This window comes from Leuresthes tenuis, unplaced genomic scaffold, assembly GCF_036924035.1.
Source record: "Leuresthes tenuis unplaced genomic scaffold, fLeuTen1.0.hap1 SCAF_9, whole genome shotgun sequence".
Taxonomy (NCBI): Eukaryota; Metazoa; Chordata; class Actinopteri; order Atheriniformes; family Atherinopsidae; genus Leuresthes; species Leuresthes tenuis.
In genome coordinates, this window is record NW_027325363.1 from 6,827,555 (window position 1) to 6,851,233 (window position 23,679).

The 23,679-nt window shown below is 41.7% G+C and overlaps 2 protein-coding genes across 3 annotated transcripts; both read left to right on the forward strand.

The window, feature by feature from the left end:
- Positions 1 to 311: 311 nt before the first annotated feature.
- Positions 312 to 9,917, forward strand: LOC140314046 (cdc42 effector protein 2). Of its 2 annotated transcripts, none has more exons than XM_072392071.1 (2): positions 312 to 504; positions 7,682 to 9,917. In XM_072392071.1, the coding sequence occupies exon 2, from the start codon at positions 8,109 to 8,111 to the stop codon at positions 9,003 to 9,005; it is 897 nt and encodes a 298-aa protein (XP_072248172.1). In that variant the 5' UTR covers positions 312 to 504; positions 7,682 to 8,108; the 3' UTR covers positions 9,006 to 9,917. The 2 variants fall into 2 exon arrangements, with proteins under 2 accessions (XP_072248172.1, XP_072248171.1); XM_072392070.1 differs by having other exon boundaries at positions 312 to 500.
- Positions 9,918 to 10,987: 1,070 nt separating this feature from the next.
- Positions 10,988 to 23,515, forward strand: ercc2 (excision repair cross-complementation group 2). Its single transcript, XM_072392072.1, has 23 exons — positions 10,988 to 11,140; positions 11,403 to 11,502; positions 12,459 to 12,536; positions 12,626 to 12,688; positions 12,782 to 12,895; positions 12,976 to 13,092; positions 14,305 to 14,421; positions 14,592 to 14,715; positions 14,804 to 14,900; positions 15,882 to 16,015; positions 16,179 to 16,347; positions 16,458 to 16,576; positions 16,698 to 16,767; positions 16,940 to 17,009; positions 17,312 to 17,413; positions 18,275 to 18,338; positions 18,455 to 18,576; positions 19,533 to 19,625; positions 19,706 to 19,778; positions 20,641 to 20,711; positions 21,218 to 21,361; positions 21,446 to 21,589; positions 22,066 to 23,515. The coding sequence occupies exons 1-23, from the start codon at positions 11,136 to 11,138 to the stop codon at positions 22,156 to 22,158; spliced, it is 2,283 nt and encodes a 760-aa protein (XP_072248173.1). The 5' UTR covers positions 10,988 to 11,135; the 3' UTR covers positions 22,159 to 23,515.
- The last annotated feature ends 164 nt before the right edge of the window (positions 23,516 to 23,679 follow it).

Below are 23,679 nucleotides of genomic sequence, written 5' to 3' on the forward strand. Positions count from 1 at the left end.
CACGCCTCGTGCCCTATGGCAGCTGGGATGGGCGCCGGCCCCACTTCCCCCTTCGACCCTGAATAGGATAAGTGGGTCCAGAAAATGGATGTATTGGATGGTTGGAAATTGAGGCCATTTTTACTGGTAAAATAACAATAATGAAACGCGATTAATTGAAAAAAATCTACAAACAGAGAAAATGTTGTTTAGATCATTTATCTCCTTTTTGTCTTCATCAAATTGACCCCGAGGTCAGTGGGACTGATGAATGTGTTATTTTGAAATTCTTAACCGGAAGTTTTCCGTGCTCTCACAGGCTCTCCGGTTTAAAGCTTCTCATTCCAGTGAGAATCTGATCCGCCTGAACTTTCTCCGTCCAGAGCGCTCCAGAGACAGTGATAATAACCCGCCTGTAAGAGGTTTACTCCTCCTGAAACTCAGCTCTGTATCGCTGGATTTTACCTCGGAAAACACAGAGATTTTACCACCAGCAGAATGACAGAGCCACGGTTGACCCTGTAGGTAAATATCACCCATAAATCACTTTATTTTGAGCTGTTTTGTGTTACCTCTCACACGTGTTAAAATGTGGGGAGATGTTGCTTTGCAGCTGCTGCTCACCTGTTGAATAATAGCCTGTTGTTTTCTATTATAAATGTGACAAAAGGAGTAGAAACTGACTGGGGTTACATTGTAAAGTCAGTATAAAAGGTTCGGGCTCGCTTTGAGTGACACTCCCTTTGCTTTCAACGTGCGCAGTTTGTTGTGTTGATGTAAAGCAGGACAAATACTTTTTTAAAAATCACATTTCTCCTCCTTTTTGACACTGAATGGATAACAGTCTGAGACTTTTCCTCGTTTATTGGTTGTTGTTATCATGGGTATATAAAATGCCATTTTTCTGGTGACGCCTCTTTAAACATAAAAATGATATTTCTGCTTCATCAACGAGACATCTCTGACATCACAGCTACAGTTTAGATTGTAATGGATAATCTCGGCCCACCTGGGCTACGATTATCTCATTTCTAAGAAGATTAAGTGTTGCAGAAGCAGGCTGATATGCACCCATGGTGACAGGAAATACTACACCGTGTTAAAGTCATCCAGTACGTGACTCGGATCCATGCAGAGGGACTATGCGTGCCCGCGTGGATTAGACTACATAGAAGGAGGCTTGTTTGACTGAAACCAATCAGTCAGCTAAGGAGTTCAATAGGACATGCAGGGATCTCCGAGACTGCAGTTACATAACACATATTTATCCCTTAGCTCAAACGTCTCCTGTCTCCAATCTTAAATGGTTATGAGAACTATTACTTTAAATCTAACTCCCTTTATTGGAGTAATACAGCGTATTGAGGATAAAAGAAAAGAAAGTCAGAGGAAAGCGCAAAACCTGTTCTCGATCCAGTAAACTCATTTAGCAACACTCAAATTAATCACATCTGCTTCTGAGTCAGTGACTAGACACTAGATCAACCGACATTATCTCCCTTTTTGGCATATTGGAGAGGTGGAGAAACGGAGCGAGACGCCCACACTAATCGAGTCTCTTCGTAATAAGATTTGTCATCAGTAACTCACAAGGAGTGACAGACGACATCAGCTTTACTTTAATGGTAAAAACAAAGGGAACAGGAGACAGACAAAATGCTTTTTGCCAACAGTCGCCCGCTGTGCGCAATTACGCAGGAGTCTGCGGAGAGAGACAATAAAAAGAGCGGTGCCGTCGTGCGTTCAGGCGTGTTGGCTTGTATGTGTTGGTCCCGCATGATGACAGGGCTCACGGGTGGCTCACTGGCTCGTTTTAGTGGAGCCAGGAAACAAATGGAGCCTGAGAGCAGAAACAGATGTCAGATCAGCCTCCTCTGTGGTTGATTGCATCATCAGCAGTGTCCCAAATTCCAGTTTACAGGAAGAGTAGAAGCGCCAGCTAACCGTCGGAAATATTTCCTCTCTTCATGAGTATTTAAGCTGATGTTGTAATCTAAAGGAGTTTTTTGGGTTTGGCTTCTTCGGAAGGCTGCTGAAGGGTTAAGACTTGGTCTCAGGATGGAGGTCAGCCCGTTTTAGGTTGATGTTAAGAGCCAGAGAGAATACAACTGGGAACCTGAAAGGACTGAGTTCTAAGAAAACAAACATTCAACTCATACCTCTTTAGACTCTCTAAAACTCCCAATAAGGCTATGTATATAAGCACATGATGTGTGCTTGTTTATGTGCATGTGAGGAATAAACACAAGCATTTCTAAATATGGAACACGGTTTAAAAGTGGGAGATAAGCTCAAATTTTACATCTAAATGTTTGCTTTACCATCAGCTGAAAATCTGTTCTTTTGGATGTTTAATTTCTGCAAAGTTGATGACACTGATGGAATAAAAAGACTTTCCATCAGATGGTTTCTCTTTTGAAAACTCGGTAATCAATTGGTGAAATATTTATGATAAAGTGTACAATAACTAGTTGGATTTAAACTCGATTTCCTCACTTATGGAATTAAAGAACAGCCTTTCTGAGTGAAAATCAATCACAGATTATAACTTTGTAAATCCGGTTCAACCCTCTGAGCAAAACGATGGCTATGCTTAATATCGACTAGGTTTTCTCCCTTAATTAACCTCACTTATAAGCACAAGGTGAACAATGATGTCATTGTGGATCTGTGGTGCAGTTGTTTGGCTGGGAAACAGTGGAGCTGCTGGGCATCAGAAGTTAAACTGAAGGAATGGAGAGTTTTCTGTTTTCTTATTACAATCTGACAACTTTAACATGAGGTAAATGCAACTGATCAAATTTACTCACAAAATAAGATATTCTTAGAATAGAATATAATAGAACTGTTGCTTCAGAATTTAATTGGAGGTTACCGCCCATGTGAACCAGTTCTGACGGGTCCTACAGGGAACATCCTCCCTTCATTGGCTGTGAGAGTTTGTTAATACAGCTGTATGATTCATCTGCTCCTTCACTTTGTTGGGACTTGAAATGGGGAAGAATAATTGCCCTTTAAGTTGGAATAAAAGATGACGAGTGAACGTCTCAGTTTTTATATCTTACAGCGGTTTAAATAAGGCCGAGCTGCTGTTCAGTTTTAATAAATGTGCAGCTCAGATGTTTTTCAGATGGAGATAATTGCTGTTGCTGTTTTCACTAATAGAGGTTTGTGGTGTTGGAGGGTTAGAGAGGGAACATAAAAGACACAATATAAATCAAGTCTCTCATTTAAATATGTTGAGTGTGGACAAATAAGCCTGGTTGTGCAGTTAAAAAACAGTCTGTGAAGAATTGTTTTTTAGCCACAAGCTTAGAGGACATCAGGCCAGGAATCAGCTTATTCATGCTAGTTCTGAAACCAAGGTTTAAGCAATCCACTGTTTCCCCTCTACACTTAAGTCACAATCATTGCTCCAACCACAGTTTTAAAAAAGCATTGCTGTGTAAAATAAAATAAATAAAAAGAGAATGATGCAGCAATGTTCAAATATCATTAACTAATGTGTTGTTCACAACAGAACATAGAAAACATATTGAATGTTTAAAGTGAGACTCATCTTGAATATAATGGCAGAAGTATGTCTCCAAAAAGTTGGTGCAGGTGCAACAAAAAGCTGGAAAAAGAGGTGGTACTTAAAAAATAATGACTGAAAGAGACATAACTGTGAACAAGGGACACAAATGAAGTTCAGTCCTGGATGTCTGTGATCTTCGGGCCCTCGAGCAGATCTGCATTAAAAACAGACGCGATTCTGTCATCAAATCCCTGCATGGGCTCAGGAACACTTCCAGAAATCCCTGTCTGTGATCACAGCTCAGCGTAACCGCCACAGATGCAGGTTAAAGCTCCATCATGCAAAGAAGAAGCCACATGTGAACATGATCCAGAAACAGTGCTGTTTTCTCTGGACCAAAGCTAATTTAAAATGGACTGAATCAAACAGGGAAACTGATCTGTGGTCACATGGATCAAAATCTGAAATTCATCCTCCAGACTAAAGAGGAGAGGGACCATCCAGCTTGTTATCAGCTCTCAGTTCAAAAGTCTGCATCTCTGATGGTTTGGGGCATTAGTGCTTATGGAACTGACAGCCTGCACATCTGGAAAGGCTCCATCGATGCTGAAAGGTATAAACAGGCTTTAGAGTGACATCTGCTCCCATCCAGAGGACCTTTTAAGGGAAGGCCTTGCGTATTCCAGCAAGATGGTATTAAAGCTCATACTGCATCTATTCCAACAGCGTGCCAAAAGAAAAGGAAAAGATTTCACACTAAAACATGATAAGAGTATAAGAAATCTTCTATCTTTAAAGACCAGATTACCACCATAGACACCAGTTCAGCTGAGGTATCTTTTTAATCAAGTCTCATAACAAATTGTGGCAAAGCCCTCTTGGTTTGCAGCACAAAGCTCATTAAAGGGTGTAACACTGTAACAGAGCCACTTTTTTCTAGTTTTGTTTTCTAATGGCCTGACTTCACACCATGTGTCTGTCCAATTACTTTGTTCACCCACATCAGGAAGTCGGAGGAGGGATGATGGACTAAAGCATCAGACTTTTACCCAGAAGACAGAGGTCTGTTTTCAGTTGTGGTATTGTTTCTTCTTCAGCTGTTGAAACTTAGTTTATTTTTAGACTTTTGCTTTTAGCTCTTGCAAGTTTTCAGTCCCTGTAACAAATCAGTTTGCTCAGGTTTGCTTAGGTTTTAATCATTTTCTGACAATATAACAAAAAGAAAGTAGCTATCTCACTGTTTTACGTTGTAAAAAAACAATATTTTGGACTTCTGAATCCATGTCAATCCATTCATCACTGTGAGAAGTATCCAGCATCACCTTTTTTGGACTTTTGAACGCCTGAGTTCAGCTTGGATGTTGCCATGTTGGTGTTTTGAGACGTACGGGGGATCGAGAGTTGTGGAAAACATGCACTCCCATTGAGCAGCTGCTTATCAATCCTAAATATCTTAAAAAATCTTTATAAAAAGACATGAAACCAGCTATTAAGAGCATCATAATGCTAATATGTCAAATGTTTAAGTTGATAAACAGGAGGAGTCATTTTCCCTTGCTCATATAATCTATAATTGCCCCCTGCTGGTCATTAGATAGACAGCTCGCTGTATTGGTGCGTCCATTATCAATAAAACCACTGTTATCCACTTATTTATCTTCTCTAAGATAGATTATTGTAACTAACTTCTCTCTGGTATCAGCCAAAAATTCCTCTCCTGTCTCCAACTGATCCAGAAGAAAACCAGCAGCACTGATGCAGCAGCTTGGCTTCTAACTTGTTTTAACAGACCAGACCATGTCAGATCAGCCCAGTCCTGGCTGCCTTGCAGTAGCCTATCAGAAATGTTGATCCCCTTATGAGCCACCTCACAGCCTCAGATCCTTGGGCAGGGCCGTCCTGGCCTGGTCTCTAGAGGTGACCGTGCCTTTGATATGGGGGCCTCTCGACTTTGGAACAACCTGCTTGTGGAAATAAGGCTCGACTTCTTTTAAACAACTTCTTAAAGCTCTCTTTTAAAGACCTCATGTGACCTTGTCCTTTATTTGTTTATTAAATATTATAATTCATCCTTTAAACCAAAGGTTACAGGTGTTCAACTAAAGGACCAAAGATGCTAAGAACATCATTATCTTTGTCTACAGTAGAGACGTGTTTTTGATTTATCTGAGGATTTCTATCACTTGAGCTGATGGCAGGCAGACGAAGGCAGCTACTTGTGGCTCACGATTATCACATCACACTGAGTCAGAGCGGAGCTGATTACTGCAGACGTACTATAAAGGTCTGAGATCAGGCTGGATATACGTGGCCCCGGCTGAAGGAGACGGTTACTCAGCACTCCAATTCAGAGGAGGCTAGAGGTCGCCCTGTGTGGGTTTATCAGTGGCTGAAGGTGGTCATTTAGAGACCTGATAACGATAATCATTCCACAGAAGTCACTCTGACAAAGCTGCTTCCAGCACAGACGATCCTGCACTGCTCACCTTGTGTGATAATCAGTCGACCATCGAATCAGTTGTGTAGTTACACTGAACTTTAATTATTTCAATAAGATCTCAGAACAAAGAGGAGCACATGAGCTCTAAGGAAATGAGAAAATAGTCATCTTGTAACCGATGCTTTTAAGAAACTTTTCAAACACGCTCAGCCAGGATCTGAGAGTGGATTATATCCTACGAATATTTTAACCTGAAATCAAGAGTTTACAGGAATCTGTAGAAGTCAATAACCTTTAAATTCAATAAAACATCAATATCTTTTAAAGTGTAAATATGAGCTGTAAAGAACCTCGACTCCAAATAGTATCTATGGCAGCATTTATCCTCCCTTCTCTTACTCAGTTTCCTCAGAATTATGTGATGACTTTGTGATGAGTCATAACATTTCTTAGTGCTTTTCCCCATGATTATTCCTGATATGTGTCCACACGGCAGTAATAAAACCCTTCATCGCTCCGATCTGGAACGCTGGACTCAAACAAACATAAAATACTGCAGTTTGTGTCGATGGTCTTCAACTAAGATGGTCTTTCAGCTGTGAAAGAGGATGTAGATTTACTGCAAAAACGGAGCGAAACAAGACAGCGAAAGCTGACTAAATTCACTTTTTAATTTTTAAACCTTTGTTAACCTCAAGCCACATCTCTTCAAAGTCATTCCCAACATTTATGTAATATTTAAACAGAAGGAAAATAGTTGTTTTTCTCTTTATTGCTCACATTTATCTCTGTGAAGCTCACAGTAACCCGAACATGACCCCTGTGTGAACATTCACAGCAGCATTTCAGATGCCACAGTCATGTGATGGAGGCCAGAATATGATGTGGCTGTGAAAGAAAGCTCCCTCTGGGGCTTTCAGGACTTTCATTCTGCACAGAAATGTTTGAAATGTAAACCTTCCTGAAAACAGCCGCATCAGAGAGATTCATCTGAAACATCTGAGACAGGAGATAAAAGATTGTTTGTCCTTTATTTAACACAAAATCAGTTGGAAAACCTTTTGAAATCTAACAAAAAGGCTTTAAAATGACAAAAAGGTGACACAAACGTAAAGTTTGGCAGTTTCAGCCAGTTTCAGTCGTGTTTCTGATTTTGAGTAAATATGAGTGCATCACAAACGCTCATCTAACAGAATAATAACATTGAAATGTTCCTTTCCGGGTGCTCCTCATTGTCACCTCTTTCACTCACTTAAAAGCTCATAAAAACACACTCCTCTTCTTCTCAGAAGACATAAATAACAACCGGAACGTTTGGATGATCCATCACATGGTCTTTCCAGCCCGAAGCGTCACCCTCGTGTTTGTCTCAGAAGTACACTGAAACATTCGTGACTGATAACCAGCTGCATGCAAAAAGAATCCAAAAGCATTTAACCCACCACCTTCTGGGGTGTTCTGGTGGTGTTTGAGTCTGACTTTCTGCTCTGACTCACACATTTGCAGAGTTGGGGGCAGGCAGACCCCACTGAGCAAACACTGGGGAGGATTCTTGGAGTGTTTTCGATCATATGTCCTCCAGCTCTTAGGAGAAGGTTGTAAATCTTCCCCCTGCTGTCATTTCTCTCCCCCCGGCTCCCGCTCTTCCTTTCTCCTCCGTCCCATCTGTCTCCCCATGCTTTTCCTCCCCACTTCGTCTCATTTAGCTTCCATATGACTCACTTTTCTCTTGTTTCTCTTCATAGATCTCCGGTCTTTTGATGTCACATTCCTGAAGCTTTTGCAGAACTCAGAGGGCTCAGAGGATCGACCCGGCAGTCAGAGATCACATTCCTCATCCCTTCATCCTTTCCGCCGGACCAGGAGAAAAAGCCAGGACACGGCGTTGGCGTGGACATGGCTCTTCTGTGTCTGAAAGGACGACAGAGGGAGCTGATCTGAGGTCAAAGCCTTCCTCCACTTCCCCTCGAGTCACATGTCACTGTGAGGCTAAACCGCTGACTGACCGAGCTAAATCCTTGCATGCTCACTTGGAGAAGCAAAACAGACCTTAAGTTGTGGAAAAAGCAAAGAGAGTTTCCTGGATTTCAGTTGATTTTCCCCTGCTGCTGACCTGACCCTTTGCTCCGACTGGACGATTGAATCACCTCACATCACCTTTTCAAAAGCAAGATGCCGGCGAAGACACCGATGTACCTAAAAACTACAACTCCCAAGAAGGGAAAGAGGCTGAAGCTTCGGGACATGCTATCAGGGGACATGATCAGCCCCCCGCTGGGCGACGTTCGTCACAGCGCACACGTGGGAGCTGAAGGAGAGAGCGACATGTTTGGAGATGTGGGTTTCCTTCAGGGGAAGATGGACATGCTTCCGTCTCTGAGTGGGACGCAGAACGGTCACGTACGCTCGCTCAGCGTGGAGCGACACGTAGGCGACGGCTTCACTGGAAAGCAGGAAGCACACAACTACGCCTACAACGGTTACCATTATCAACACTCCTCCAACGGCCTGCTGAAGACGACCATCTCCATGCCTGTGTTCATCGCCCACGAACAGGCTCCACCCAAACCACCTCGCCTCCACCTGGATGACTCCTCGCCTCCTTCTCTGCTCTCTCAGCAGCTTCCGGAGTCGAGCCACAGGCAGGCCAATGGCAACCAGCAGCATCCGTCGCTGTCGCTCTGTGAGAATGGCGTGGTGGGACGCTTGGCGTCAGAACCCTGCCGAGACATCTCCTTCTCGCCCGACATTCGCAAGCTCGTTCCTTCCTCCGGCTCCTTCTCAGAGGTCTCCTCTGAGGACTCCATGTCAGAGACCTGCAGGCCCTTGGACGTTCGCCGGGGCCTCAGCTTGGACTCTGACGCCGGCCTGAGCAACGAGGATCTGAGGAGCGAGCGCAGCGAGTCGCCATGCGCTGCCTTCCATCCCACTGGCCTCACAGCCTCATCCACCGTGTCGCGGTCCGACTCAATGGTCGGGTTGGACCTGGATCTGGGGCCATCCATCCTGGAGGATGTTCTGAGTATCATGGACCGCTACAAAACTACAGACAATCGCTGTGAGCTGTGAACAAAGATGATGTTTTTATGCATGTTTAAGCATATCTTTACTTTGTTTTTGTGGAAATACCAAAGAAAGATAAAAGATGGATGACTGACAGCTGAGTTTAAAGGTAGTGAAAGACTGAAAAAATAGAGACACGTGTGGACTTTATCGTTTGGTGCGGGGATGTTGCTGCTCGACAACAGCCAAGGCAACAGGCTGGTCCTTTAGAGCCTTCATCAGAGCTGAACCACACACTCAGTACATGAAAGAGAAACATCATCACAAACTCTGACAATTCACTCTCCTTTCGCTGGACACACAGCTGCCTCCGCCTGCACTGTTTCGCCTGTTAATCTGACTAACGCCGAGGATTCTCTGCCTACTTTTCTGCTTGTCAATGGTTAACAAAATGTCGGTCAGATATAAATGTCTCCGGACTGACCTGCGAAAATCTACAGCTGCACAGACACTGATTATTAGTTACAACGCTGGACATACATTTATGCAGTAGAGTTCAAATTAGCCTTACTCATCCAGGAATATCTTCTCTGAGTAACTGTTTCAGCATCATATGAAACGTGAAGAACTGCTGATTATATTGTCGTTCTATTACAGACTAGAGTCTCCACCTTCATCTAGTGTTGCTTTTGTGAACCGCAACATTTAACTGGCAGATTTCTCCTTTTTTTTTAACCAGAAAGAAACTCAGGATGTTTATTCTTGATTGTCAAATAGCTTTAAGTGTAAGAAAGTGCTGCTTTGTAGTTCATTTTCAGATACCGATCATTTAAAGAGATACCCTCCTCCTGTGCTGAGGCTTCCTGTCGGCCTCCCTAACATTCACTGTCTACATTATCACAGTAGCCTACTAATCAAATGTCATTTATGCTGTATAAATCTGTAAATCAATTAATAAAATGTTTCTTATAAAGAAAATGTTGTATCATGGAGAGTTCATCTGATTCATTGAGATTTTAGAAACATCAACGAGTCCACATCAAGTCCTTGTAAGTCTACAATGTTTCTGAAACACTAAAATATATTTCAGATGTTAAAAGCTACAGATAATAAAGGTTGATGGTAATATGTGTAATAGAGATCCAGTCAAGATACCCTTAATATTATAAGTATGACACCTTGCACCATACAGTATATTATATCCATGAAGCAATTCATTAATACTTTTTGTGGCCCACTGGTTGTAACAAATTGGAACTACAACTGCTTTCTTCTATGCATAACATGGTGCTTAGCTTTAGACTAATGTTCAATGTGAATTTACTGCAGATTATTGAAATCAACATATTTATAATGCTCACTGAACAATATGGGCAGTTACTTGGGAAAAACAGTGGGTTTTTCTATGTATTTTCACAACAGTTTACTGGAACTCTTATTATGAATTGGAAATAAGTTGGTAGTTTTTATTTTGATCGTTTAAATCATGATGTAACATTTGAAAAAGAAAGAACTATTTTTAAAACACATTGACATACATTTTACTCCATTGCATGGCGTATTTACTGCCCTCTCGTGGTCATCGTGTAGAACTGCAACACTAAAAATGGTCGAAGTATACGTCACTTTTAACATTCTACTTCCGGTAAAAGACAACCATTAGAAAGCGAAATTATTAAAACTAACTCCCTGACTGAGCGGTCGATGGAGACATTGGTTTGTGTCGTTTTATTTTTCAAAATATTAGCCTTCTCTATACAATGTCTAAATTTACTCATTTATTCCACAGGAACAAGTAAGCGGTAATGAAAATTTGATAGCGTATCATAATTTCCGGTATGAAGTTTCAAAATAAAACTTAGTAAATTGGTAAATCTGCTGTAAATTTTGAAAATGACTAATATTATATTCGACCATTGTTGATAAATATGAATAAAACAAAAGACCGTTACTAAATTCTTCCACGCTACAGATGAAACAAGATTAAAGCATATCTTTCTCCTTCACCCTATGGATGGCGCTAAAGCGGAAGCAAACGTTAATAAAAGTCGTAGAAGAAGACAAAGCAGCAGTTTTCAGCACGGCTGAACTGGAGTTGTTTTGTGCTTTTCTGCACATTTTAGGTACCAATGAGCGTTTCAAAGTCACGAAAGTGACTGAGAAGAAATTGGGGTTGCTGTTAAACGATCCGTCAAAATGAAGTGAGTGTTTTTACAGTTCAACTAATTAAAAACGGACAGCACGAGCTGCCAGTGTTAGCTTAAATGCATGTAGTTACTGGGATGACATAACCGAGCTAAGTTAACGTGTACTCTGACTTTAGCATTTTATGCAGGTTATCCGACATCATTTTAATTTGTGAGTTGTGTAACGATTCGCCTCTTGGCATTTATTTCCTTTACCTGTTTGGTTGATTAGATTTTGACCCGTAGAACTGATAGCATCTTCACTGTTTGGTTGCAGGCTGAACATCGAGGGTCTGTTGGTGTATTTTCCGTATGACTACATCTATCCGGAGCAGTACTCCTACATGCTGGAGCTGAAGAGGACTTTGGATGCCAAGGTGGGAAGAGTCATTAACAAACTGTCATGAGGATGAAGCAGAGTTGTTGCTGCAAAAAATGCTCAAATTCAGTTTAATAATATGAACATGTGTCAAAACCAGCGATTGAAGACTCTCAAATATTTACCTTAACGATTTCATCCAGAAATGTAAAAAAATACATTCCTCTTTATTGTAAATAAATTAACTGGTAAGAAACCGGTTTGTGGCTTAAAGCTTCCTCATTTATCCAGATTACAGAATATGTTAATGGTCCATTTTAATAAATTGACTATGTTTAATCCCCTTGTTTGTGTGAAGTAAAAATCGCTGTCAGTGTTTCAGATTTACTCCTGACACTTGTATATTTTCTATTACCAGACATTTTGCTTTGAGTTTTCTGTCCTGAGTCTTTGAGGTCTTCCTTGTTCGACCTGTATCTTTCCCTTTTTGTTTGTAGTTGCTCCTGATTTTCTACACAGCAGACAGGGAACAGCAAACATCTTTTGTCACACTCTGAGATGAATGACCTTCCTGAAGGAGTTTTATAATCCTTTCCCTTATTTGCACTGACAGCTCTATTGCTGGGGCCACGTTTTCCTGCCAATCATTCAGGCAACAGCTCCTGAAGCTCTGCATGAACTCTCCATTAACTGCAGACTATTTTATAGTTGCACTTTTCAACTAGGAATGTGTTTGTGTTAGGAATTCAAATCAAGTTTTTTTTCCTTCCTACTTCTGAGTATATTACATATCTGTGTTTTAAAAAATATATATTTTTTAACAAAAAAACCCCATCCTCAATGTGTGTTGATTCCAGGGTTTTTGCTTGAGATTGTAGTTGGGATCATTTCTGCTTGCAGCTTCCCTCCTTAAACTCAGATTATTGCTGAGATCAGTAAAACTTTAAGGTATTTGGTCTATCCCAGATTTTACATCCGATGGATCAAAAATCAACTTCCTCTGTCTGTGTTCAGGGTCATGGAGTCCTGGAGATGCCTTCAGGAACAGGGAAAACCATCTCTCTGCTGTCTCTCATTGTTGCCTACCAGAGGGTGAGTTTAGCTTTCAGGTGACACAAAGGTTGTGGTTTATTCTGCTTCATGTGAGCTCCTCAGCATGCTTGTTTTTTTGTTTTTTCCAGGCTTTTCCGTTGGAGGTGACCAAGTTGATTTACTGCTCCAGAACAGTTCCTGAGATAGAGAAGGTGAGTCGGTGATCGCAGCAGCACACATTAAGATTTCACCGCTCAAACACGAACAAGGATTTTAAACAATATTCCCACCCTCTGTCTGATGAGGTTGTGGAGGAGCTGAGGAAGCTGATGGAGTTTTACACCAAAGAAACTGGAGAGGTCAACAACTTCATGGCTCTGGCGCTTTCCTCCAGGAAGAACCTCTGCATCCACCCTGAGGTACAAACACCTGCTGTGAGGGACGAATCAGACCTCTCTCACAACACTGCAAAGCCTGAAGCCCTCTGTCTGCTCCACAGGTGAGCTCTCTGCGCTTTGGGAAGGAGGTTGATGGGAAGTGCCACAGTCTGACGGCGTCGTACATTCGTGCACAGCGGCACAGTGACCCCAACCTGCCGGTGTGTCGCTTCTATGAGGTGAGAAGTCACCTGAACTCAGAGAGGCCGACTGTCAGTAGGAATCTCTGTTACCGGATAAGATGGTCGACTGTCTGAGCGCTGGAATTGAAACATTTACTATCAGGCTTTATGGTGGAGAAAAGGAGTGACGCATTTAGGTTTAAGCATGTTGTTGTTTTTTAGTGCCTGGAGATATTTGGAGTCTTGTTTCTATCCTGTAACCTGCAGTGTCACAAACATGTGAACTATACCATCAAATGCTTTGGTTGGAAGTTAAATGACCAACACAACTCTTAGAAATGAGGGTCTCAGTCTGAGAAACAGTAAAATGTGTCACGAGTTGCAGATTCTGACCGACTCGGGTCCAGTTGAGTTAGTTAAGAAGGAAAGAACATAATCATCATCAGTGAGCAGTTTATCCTGAGCAATCACAAAAAGGATTAATGGGATCGTGAAGAGATGACATTAGATCGGAGACAGCAGCCTTTTAAAGGCGGGTCACGTTTTGTTTGATGAGGTAAACACGTGTTCTGACCAGGAACTCTGTAAAGTAATCAGTCATGAGGCTTAATGTGATCACATAAACTTCCTAAATTGGAAAACCCGTCTCTTTCCAATCTTCTATAATGCTGAAGCTGCTCAAATATCTCTTTTAAAAACTAAAAAAAAAAACTGATTTTCTGCACCAAATTCAGCTCTGATGTAGGTTTCCTTTGACAATTACCTCCAACTTCTCAGTTTATTAGCCCACAGCTGCCTCATCCTCCTCTTCTATCGCTGACGAGCTCGTTTTTCAGTTTTTCCGGACCATTTTTTTCCAGATAAAACTTTCTGAGAGGCTTGAGGTTGCCTGTGATCTCACAGGAGGTTGAACTTTCCATACAATTTGGGACTAATCAGCCCAACCACTTATGAAAAGATGTGATTGGTCAATTGAGCTGCCATCTCACAGCAGCACTCCAGCAGATTGATGCCGCTGCAGGATGCAGAGACATTTGGAAATTTGTGAGACGATCTTACTTTTGAGGATATTTAACAAATAAAGGCTCTTCTGGTTCCTCTCTGCTGAAAACTGACGCTGTTACCTCACGGTCAAGGTCTCAGGTTAAAGAGGGAAATTCAAAGTCGCAGAACATGTTTTGACGCATGGCTTTGCCTTCAGCTCTGTCCACACGTCTGTCTGTTCCTGCTTTCCTTGATCTTCTCCAATGGTTCAGGTTTGTGTTGCAGGAATTTGACGCGGTTGGACGGCAGGTGCCTCTTCCTGCTGGCATCTACAACCTTGACGACTTGAAGGCGTTTGGCAGGAGGAAAGGCTGGTGTCCGTATTATCTGGCTCGATACGCAGTATGTCACCCAGCAGAAGCGTATCATACAAACATGACATGTAGCAAGATTACTGCTGTTAATAATAGAAAAGACAGTTCTACTTTTTCACTGATAATAATCTGCTTGTTTTCAGGTGCAGGCTGTATGTGTTATTCATAGATTTCTCTTCTGTCTGTATTTCCTCTCAGATCCTGAACGCCAACATTGTTGTGTACAGCTACCACTACCTGCTGGACCCCAAAATAGCCGACTTGGTGTCCAAAGAGCTGGCCAAGAAGTCTGTGGTGGTGTTTGATGAGGCTCATAATATTGGTAAGAAGCTGGAATAAATGTTACGGTAACATTTTAAAGGAAAAAATCCACACTTCTCTTGTTTTATTTTTTTACACTTTTCCTTCAGACAACGTGTGCATCGACTCCATGAGTGTGAACATAACGAGACGAACGCTGGACCGCTGCCAGACCAACGTGGACACGCTCCAAAACACCATACAGAAGTAAGAGGGTGACACAGGTCAGAGCAAAGAGGCGTGCTGAGGTCAGTTGCTGTCATTTGGGCTCATTGTAACCCTGCATACTGACCTTAGGAGGATGTTTTACTGCAGTCTTAAGGTGCAACGACACACAAGAATGAGAGAAAATCTTTATCAGATAGATTTATAGTGACTGCACTGTATTACCTGTGATGGTTTAACAGTAATGAGACAAAAATGGGATCAGCAACGATCCATGACCTTCTTTGAACTTTGAACTCTCTAAAAATACAATAATTCAGTCCCATGAGGTTGTTCACAGCGTGTAGGAATATGAGCACAGGGTCAGTAAACCAGTCTTGCATATGGATCTGTGCCGTTTAACCTGTAGCAGCGCGATCCGATATCTCCTCTGAAGATCCATTTTGATGCTTTGTTTCTTCTTTCCTTTCTATCTCTTAACTTCCCTGTCAGATTTGACCGTTTTTACAGACTGTGTAGTCAAACAAAACCAAAAGTAACCAGTAACAGAAGAACATGGAAGGCGTTTCTGTCCCGACATCCAACAAATCCTCCTGATACGTCCTCTATATGTGAGGAGGGATAAATCAAGAAAATGTGTTTTAGAGGACTGAGCTGCTGTTTACATCAGCTCTGAGAGGCCTGTGGTTGCTTTATCTTTACAAAAAACAAGCTAATGACACAAAAAGTGTCTTTATACTTAACTTTTAATGGCCTGTGTGTTAGTTTTGTTACTTAAACTTTACTTCTGAGACATGAATCCAATATATTTAACTACACAACATAATTTCTGCATGAATCAATGCTCTGTAGATGTTTTTCTTTTTAAGTATCATGTGACATGTGGATTAAAATCTCTTTTGTTGCTCATTCTAGTATTGGATGGATTAAACTGAGATAAAGTGAAAATAACCTTTGGTACTTTAATTTAAAAAGACTAAAGGGGGCTGTTATTTCCTCCTGTGCTTCGTGTTTTTCTTTCAGGATAAAGGAGACAGACGCTGCTAAGCTGAGGCAGGAGTACAGGCGACTGGTGGAGGGGCTGAAGGAAGCCAATGTTGCCAGGGAGACGGACATCTACCTGGCTAATCCAGTGTTACCCGATGAAATTCTGCGAGGTTTAACCATCAATACTGAAAGAATTTGCTTTTACTTTGCTTTCTTTGGTCAGATTTTGGAATGATTTTAAGTAAAAAGTCGTGTTAAACAGCAGTTTCAGTTGACTCTGGAGGATCGTAAATGGACATGAAAAGACAAAGATTTGTCTTGTCTTTCTGTCAGAGGCGGTTCCGGGTTCTATTCGAACAGCTGAGCACTTTGTTGGTTTCATGAGACGTTTCCTGGAGTATCTGAAGTCCCGCCTGCGGGTCCAACATGTCGTACAGGAGAGCGCGCCGCAGTTCCTCAAAGACATCTTTGAGAAAGTCTGTATCGACCGCAAGCCTCTCAGGTCAGATTCACCATGACTCCTCGTGTTTCATATCCACCTTCTTTACCACATCTTTAAGGCTTCATAACTCTCCAGTCCCTCATTCAGACGTTCCTCTTTCGTCCCTCCAGGTTTTGTGCAGAGAGGCTGCAGTCGTTGCTGCGAACTCTGGAGATCGCAGACATCGCAGACTTCTCAGCTGTGACCTTAATCTCAAACTTTGCTACTCTTGTCAGCACCTATAGCCAAGGTACTAAAGCAGTCGTGCACACCTCTGAACACGTATTTAGCGTTGGCAGGTCTGTAGTTGGGGTCAGTTTTAGTTTTTAACATGGCTCACGTGTAGATTAAACCTCTCTCTCTGTGTGAAGGCTTCACTATCATCATTGAGCCGTTTGAGGACAGAACGCCGACCATCGCCAACCCCGTGCTGCACTTCAGGTGGTTTAAAGCTGTATTTAAGTTGGGAAAAAGATTTATATCTGTGGGGAAGCTGATTTAAAAGGTTTTAACTGTTCCTCTTAATAAGCTGGTTTCATTAAAGGTAAGAGTCATCGATTACAAATGCCAGGTGAATCTGAGGTTAAGTCTTTCCATCTCTGTCCCCTCTCAGCTGCATGGACCCCTCTATAGCCATCAAACCAGTTTTTCAAAGGTTTCAGTCGGTCATCATCACCTCTGGGGTACGTCTCTCTTTGCTCGTTTTAGTCTCCCAACTTCAAAAGTTTTTGCATTTAAAGCTAAACTGAACAGTTTGGTCTTTATAAAAGGAATTATTTTCAGACTTTTAATCCTGCTTTTTTGTTCATCTGCCACATGATTTATCTTCTATGTTGTGTTCTTAGTTTTAAAAAGAATCCAGGGTCATGGTTGGTTGATCTTATGTCGACCTCGACTCATTACCTCCTGTTTCACGGATACACGCTCTGATAAGTGAGCGCTGATCTCATTGGACTTGTATGTGTTTGTCCCGTTTTCACCTCAGACTCTCTCCCCGCTGGACATCTATCCCAGAATCCTTGACTTCCGCCCCGTTACCATGGCGTCCTTCACCATGACGCTGGCGCGGACCTGCCTCTGTCCTCTGGTGTGTAACTACACTGTGACTCACACACACAAGCATGCAGACTGTAGCCACTCTTTAAAGGTGACATATTAACATTTTTCTGAGGTCTTACTGAGACGTATGAGACAAGATTAGATGGAATCGAGCTTCTTAAAACCAGACTAACGTGTCCAAATACTGCTCGTTTATTCCTGCCTGTTTCTACTCTGCTCTGTTCATGCTTTAGAGTTCCATCTTTTTATAAAAAGAAGTGTTTATTGATGCAGCTGAATTCCTGTTTCTTTTGGCTAAGAGCGCCAGAAACTGTGACTGAAAATCAGCCCGTTAAGACTAAAAAATTTCCAGACTGCTGCTCTGCTCTAATAGAATCTGCTAGAAGTGAAGAGTTCTTACATAAACGGGACAAAAAATGGCTTAAAGATCTGAATAATATGCACATATTGTGACATTTTGGTCTAATAAGGGGGGTCAAATACTTTACCATAACTTGGTTTGACAGCCTCAAACTGTCGATCGGTTACTGATTAAGTGGTCTGGTTAGCTGGTTAGGCTAACCATCAGCTTAACTTGGCGCAAACACAAGCAACTCACTGTGTCAACAAGCAAGATGAACATTATTTACCATAAAACCTTTAAAAAGTATCTAACTAAGGAATGTATGGAGCAAAATATTTTCATATTAACATTATTTAAACGTGTTCTGTATGTTGTCTGGCAGTAAATTGTCCCAGGCCGTGCTAGCCTTAGCGCTAGGTTATAAAATTCTAATTCTTAAGTGCAGCAGTCATGTTCAAACGCTGCCACAAACTGTATAAAGTCTGAGATCTAAAATCTTCATCCTAACGTTTCCAGAACTGTATTTTTCTGTTTGGCCTAACGCAGATCGTTGGCAGGGGAAACGACCAGGTGGCCCTGAGCTCAAAGTTCGAGACCCGAGAGGACTTTGGTTTGTGAAAATGTTTCCTTAAAAATGTCTTTTTATTTTCTGTTTTCGCACCAAATGTCCGAAAACTTCATAATAACAAGCGTAAAAGAACGAGTGTTTACATGTTTTTCTTCCAGCTGTGATCCGTAACTATGGCAACCTCCTCCTGGAGATGTCTGCGATCGTTCCTGATGGGATCGTTGCGTTTTTCACCAGCTACATCTACATGGAGAACATCGTGGCTTCTTGGTATGAGCAGGTCAGTGATGCTGCTGTTTACGAGCCCTCAGTGTGGGCTGTTGAAACCTGAGGTTAACTGTGCCTGAAATACCGTAGATTTGTTATTCTTTTTCCTGATTTTATATTATGTATCAAACTAAAATCCCAGTTTTAAGTATTTTGTACCCAGACAAGAGTTTAAACTCACGTCTCCATGTGGCTGAAAACTCTTTATTCATAAGTACATATTTATAAGTCGTTTTCATCTCAAATCCCAAATAATCGGTGCAACTCAACATAAACGCAGAGGCTATTTCTGGCATGAAATACGTTTATCCACTCACTGAGAAAGTCGCCGTCCTTCGGAAGCTATCGTCGTATATCCATATAACAGAGTGAACAGGGCAGCCTCTAAATAAGGCATTATATGTCTTTATTTCACCAATACTTTAAAAAGAATGAATGAATGAACGTGTGCTATAGCTCTGTTAGCTCATAGCTGCTGTTATGTGGCTACTTGCGGCTATAGGAGAGCTAACAGAGGGATTTCTACACGGGCACTCTACTGGGACCACTTCATCAGGGCATAATATGACCGATCAACTTATTTTTATAGCTTTGTTGTATTTCTTCAGCTTTTATGGTGTTTTATATGCTCACATCAGCCAGCTGTATGGTGATAATCTGTGAAAGCCCATTCCCACTCCTTTATGGTAACATCTTCATGTAAATCCTTTCTCCATAACGACTCGTCTTTTTACGAGGGTTTGGCTACTAAAAGATGGGAAGATGTATAAATCAGTCCCTAATCATGTCCTTCTCTAATATGGTCAACGGGGGAATAGAGTCACTGATCTGTTTGCATTTCTAATGCAAGTATTTAAAAAGCTCTTTGCAGGCTTCATTGTGACGTTGCTCTCGTTGATGCAAGTCATATGAAGGGCTGTTGCAGCACGTATTCTGAGTCTTGATGTTTCTGCCCTTGTTTGTTTGCAGGGAATCCTGGAAAATATCCAGAGAAACAAGCTCATCTTCATCGAGACTCAGGATGCAGCAGAGACGAGCATGGCCCTGGAGAAATACCAGGAGGTAAAACAAGCTCAACTGATGGGAAAGCTTCATCTCCTTGGTTGCTTGTTTGTAACTTTTGTGAATCTGCGTGTTTTCAGGCTTGTGAGAACGGCCGAGGAGCCATCCTGCTGTCTGTGGCCAGAGGAAAGGTGTCTGAGGGAATAGATTTCGGTAAATTATCAGATTACTCTATTCAGTTTTATTTATAGAACGCCACATCACAACAAACATCATGTCAAGGCACGTCAAAGATGTGGTCTGGTTATTAATTAGAATTAAAAAACCAATTGGAAATAAAGTAGCCTCGCTAAGGATTGCACTGAAACTTCTCTTTGATCCAATCCTTCATCCTGAATGTGCACGAGGCGACTGTGGAGAGAAAAAACTCCCTTTTAACAGGAAGAAGCCTCCATCAGAACCAGAACCATCTGCCTCGACCAGCCGGGGTTGAGAGGACAGAAAAGAGGAGACAACAAGCTCCATAACACCAGACCAGAGATACCTGCTGAGAGAGAGAAACACAAGTTAATGACAACAATGATGTCACATGTACATGGAGAGTAGAGAGAGGTGCATCATGGGAGCTCCCCCAGCAGTCTGGGCCCATAGCAGCATAACTATGGGATGTTTCAGGGTCACCTGAGTCATCCCTAACTATAAGCTTTATGAAAAAGGAAAGTTTTAAGCCTGATCTTAAAGGTAGAGAGGGTGTCTGCTTCCTGAACCCAAACTGGCAGCTGGTTCCACAGAGAGGGGCCTGATAACTGAAGGCTCCGCCTCCCGTTCTGCTTTTAGAGACTCTGGGAACCACGAGTAGAGCAAAGTGATCTTTTTAAGAGACAGTGGAACATTTAGAGCCTTTAATGTGAGGAGAAGAATTTTAACAATGAAGAGAAGATCAAACTCCCTATGTGAAGAAGAAGAAGAGGTGCAGTGAAAGCAGGATAAAATGTGTGATTAGAAACAAAAGTTCAGATGACCTTGTGTCCAGCTGTTCAACACATGTATTTATCTTGTTCTGTTTCCTGTTCAGTGCATCATTTTGGTCGAGCTGTCGTTATGTTTGGAGTTCCTTACGTTTACACGCAGAGCCGCATCCTGAAGGTCAGAATTAACACTTTCTTTGTACTGCGTCTGAAGTTACTTTCACTATAAATGTTAACATTTCCCACAGTGGAGAGCATCGTGTTATTTAGAGGAAGAAATGACTCAAAGCTCCACCACAGAAGTCAAGTAATTGTCTTTTAAATTGTTCCTTTAGTGAAAATCAACATGTTTATGTTGTCTTTTAGATGCTTAAAGGCCTTTAATGATTGTAACAGTCACCATGTGTCGGAGGCGATTGATCCCAGAATACTAAATGAGGCATAAATGTAGGGACACATGGAAGGATTTTGGGCCACAAAAGGGAAAAAAATGTCTCTATTTGTAATATTAAAGAACAGAGATGAGTTTTTAAGGCTTTGATTAATGAACAAAGAGCTTTTAACTTTCTATTTTCTAAATTTTCCTTTAAAAAGTCTGTTAAACAATAGACAAACAGATGTTTTAATATGAAACATGTCTGTATATTTACATTAAATCCTCCCTGTCTGAATCACCTGGTTCAGGCTCGGCTGGAGTACCTTCGGGATCAGTTTCAGATCCGAGAGAACGACTTCCTGACGTTTGATGCCATGCGCCACGCAGCTCAGTGTGTGGGCAGAGCCATCAGGGGCAAGACCGACTATGGAATCATGATTTTTGCTGACAAGGTGAGGGATGACAAAGCGAGAAGGTCAGCCCACAGGATTTTATTGGTTTATTGCCCCGTTGTAGTAACGCTCTCCGGCCCACAGCGATACGCCCGAGCAGACAAGCGGGGGAAGCTTCCTCGCTGGATTCAGGAGCACATCACCGACGGCAGTTTGAACCTCACCGTGGACGAGGCCGTCCAGCTCTCCAAGCACTTCCTGCGGCAGATGGCTCAGCCTTTCAGACAGGTACGACCTGCCAAGAACCACAGGAGCATAAAGTCGCTGTTTTCTTCTGAGGTTGGAAAACGACACGAGAGAAAATGTTTTCAAACCTTAAAACAATGCACATGTATGTCTTTGGTTTCCAGCAGAACAACACATTGTTTTTCTTTATGGTCCTTTGACATTTTTGTGGGCTTTTGATGGCTTCTTTAACATGACATCAAATTCAGGCTGTGCATGTGCAGGACTCACATCTGTGTTGATGACCGTGGTAATGCATCCCCACAACTGTAGGGGGAGCCAAAGGGCACAGATTTGCCTAATTCTCTCTCTCTCATGTAAGATATGAAGGAACATTGGGCCACTGTAGTTACCTCCTGTGTTAAGTTTCCTCATTAACATGAAATAATTGGAATTATGTTAGTTGGAGCTTGTTTAATTCGCTTTAAAAGAACCTTCAGAGATCTTTGTATTCAGCTCGCTCTTCATTTTCTCCCCAGGAGGACCAGCTGGGTCTGTCTCTGTTGACCCTCGAGCAGCTGGAGTCGGAGGAGATGTTGCAGAAAATCACCCAGATTGCCCATCAGACTTAAAGGTGACGTGCACTGCGTTAAGTCGTCACCGTAGACACAGTCGGGGGTCGTCTGATGCTTCTGTGACGTCGTCACCGTGCCGACGGGTTTGGGTAGTTTTAGATATTCAGGTGTTACCTCAGCAGTAGTTCAAAGTAATCCAAGAGGAAACGTTTGGTTTTCACTCTCAAGAAGACATTTTCCTCGATATGAACAGTAAAAACATCTAAAGAACAGCTTTTCAGGACTGTTACAGTATTAACCTTTGAAATCAGTGTTTAACACCCCAAAAGTTCAGTATTTTGGATCACAGCAAATCCAATAAACCACCATCTGGTTTTATTGCATTTTCCAACTGCTAATTGACACAAACTGCTATAAACTTCCACTTAAGACACCAGTTGATGATATTAAATCCTCTCGTAATGGTTTTTGTTTGGGCCAAAGAACCAGTACAGAGCCAGGTTGTCATGGTGACTGTAAACACCTTTTCCCACAGGGCTTAAAAACAGTTTTATTTTTTATTTAATGAGCTTTAGAGGAACGATTTGTAACAACTGCTGACATCTAGTGGTTAAGTTTGGGATTGCGACCATCACCAAAGAAGTCTGCTCACTGGCTCGCAACAAATTAATCTGCGTCTGTTGGTTAAATTACCCGTAAAGTAGAAATATTCGTCAGTAATTTCCATCGGGGAGAAGCTCCACCAGTGTTTATAAATGCTTTCTGCCTGTCCTGAAAAGATTTAAACTCTTCATGTTTTCACTTCTTTGGTCGATTTAATGCACAGTCGCCTGTTCTTGCATTAACAACGTAACACAGATTCTTCTTCTACATGCTGTAATATGGCAGCTTTACCTAAAAATGACTCATTCTAAGGAATTAAAACCATGATTTAGCAAAGCAGTTGGATGCCAATTAAAACGGTTCACACTGCAACTCTTTGCATTTATAAACTTTTGACATGAAAAAAATCAAACGACGTTGATAAATACAGCTGCAAACGGACAGCGATCTGGTTCTGTTTAACGTGGAAGTTACAGTTTCTCCTGGCCCAGAGCTGGTCTAAAGTTTAAAAGTTAACCATCTAATAGTTTTAGTGTCATTTTCCACGTCACACGTCCGTTATAACGCAACAGATTTATCTCTGATCCAAAACTGCTGAACATGTTAAGCTCTTTCAAGTGTCCTTTTGGTTTGTTTCCAAATAAAACACTGAGATACAGCGAGTTTAGAGAAATATAAATCCATCTGTGGGTGTCACTCTGCACCATATTGTGTCTGTTATACAGACAAAACTGCATTGTACATAGTCACATTTTATACCAAACTTTGTGTTTTCTAACCAGGAAGTTGGAAAATAAATGTTTCTACGTAACTGTTGTTGTATTTTCTTCTTGTAAAAATCTTCTTTCACTTTCTGAAAGGTCAAAGATACATGAACTGAACAAAAATTGGATTTCAAGCAGGGGAAAAACAAACTGTACAAAAGACTTCATTGTCTTACTATAATTTATTTCGACTCAAGTTTGCAAATATAAA

What these genes read in the sequence shown, in the direction of transcription:
- ercc2 (XM_072392072.1), top strand. An exon ending in ATCGACCGCAAGCCTCTCAG is followed by an intron (nt 16,348 to 16,457) that starts GTCAGATTCACC and finishes TCGTCCCTCCAG; the next exon opens with GTTTTGTGCAGAGAGGCTGC. An exon ending in CGAGACCCGAGAGGACTTTG is followed by an intron (nt 18,339 to 18,454) that starts GTTTGTGAAAAT and finishes TTTTTCTTCCAG; the next exon opens with CTGTGATCCGTAACTATGGC.
- LOC140314046 (XM_072392071.1), top strand. Translation starts at nt 8,109, where the DNA reads ATGCCGGCGAAGACACCGATGTACCTAAAAACTACAACTCCCAAGAAG.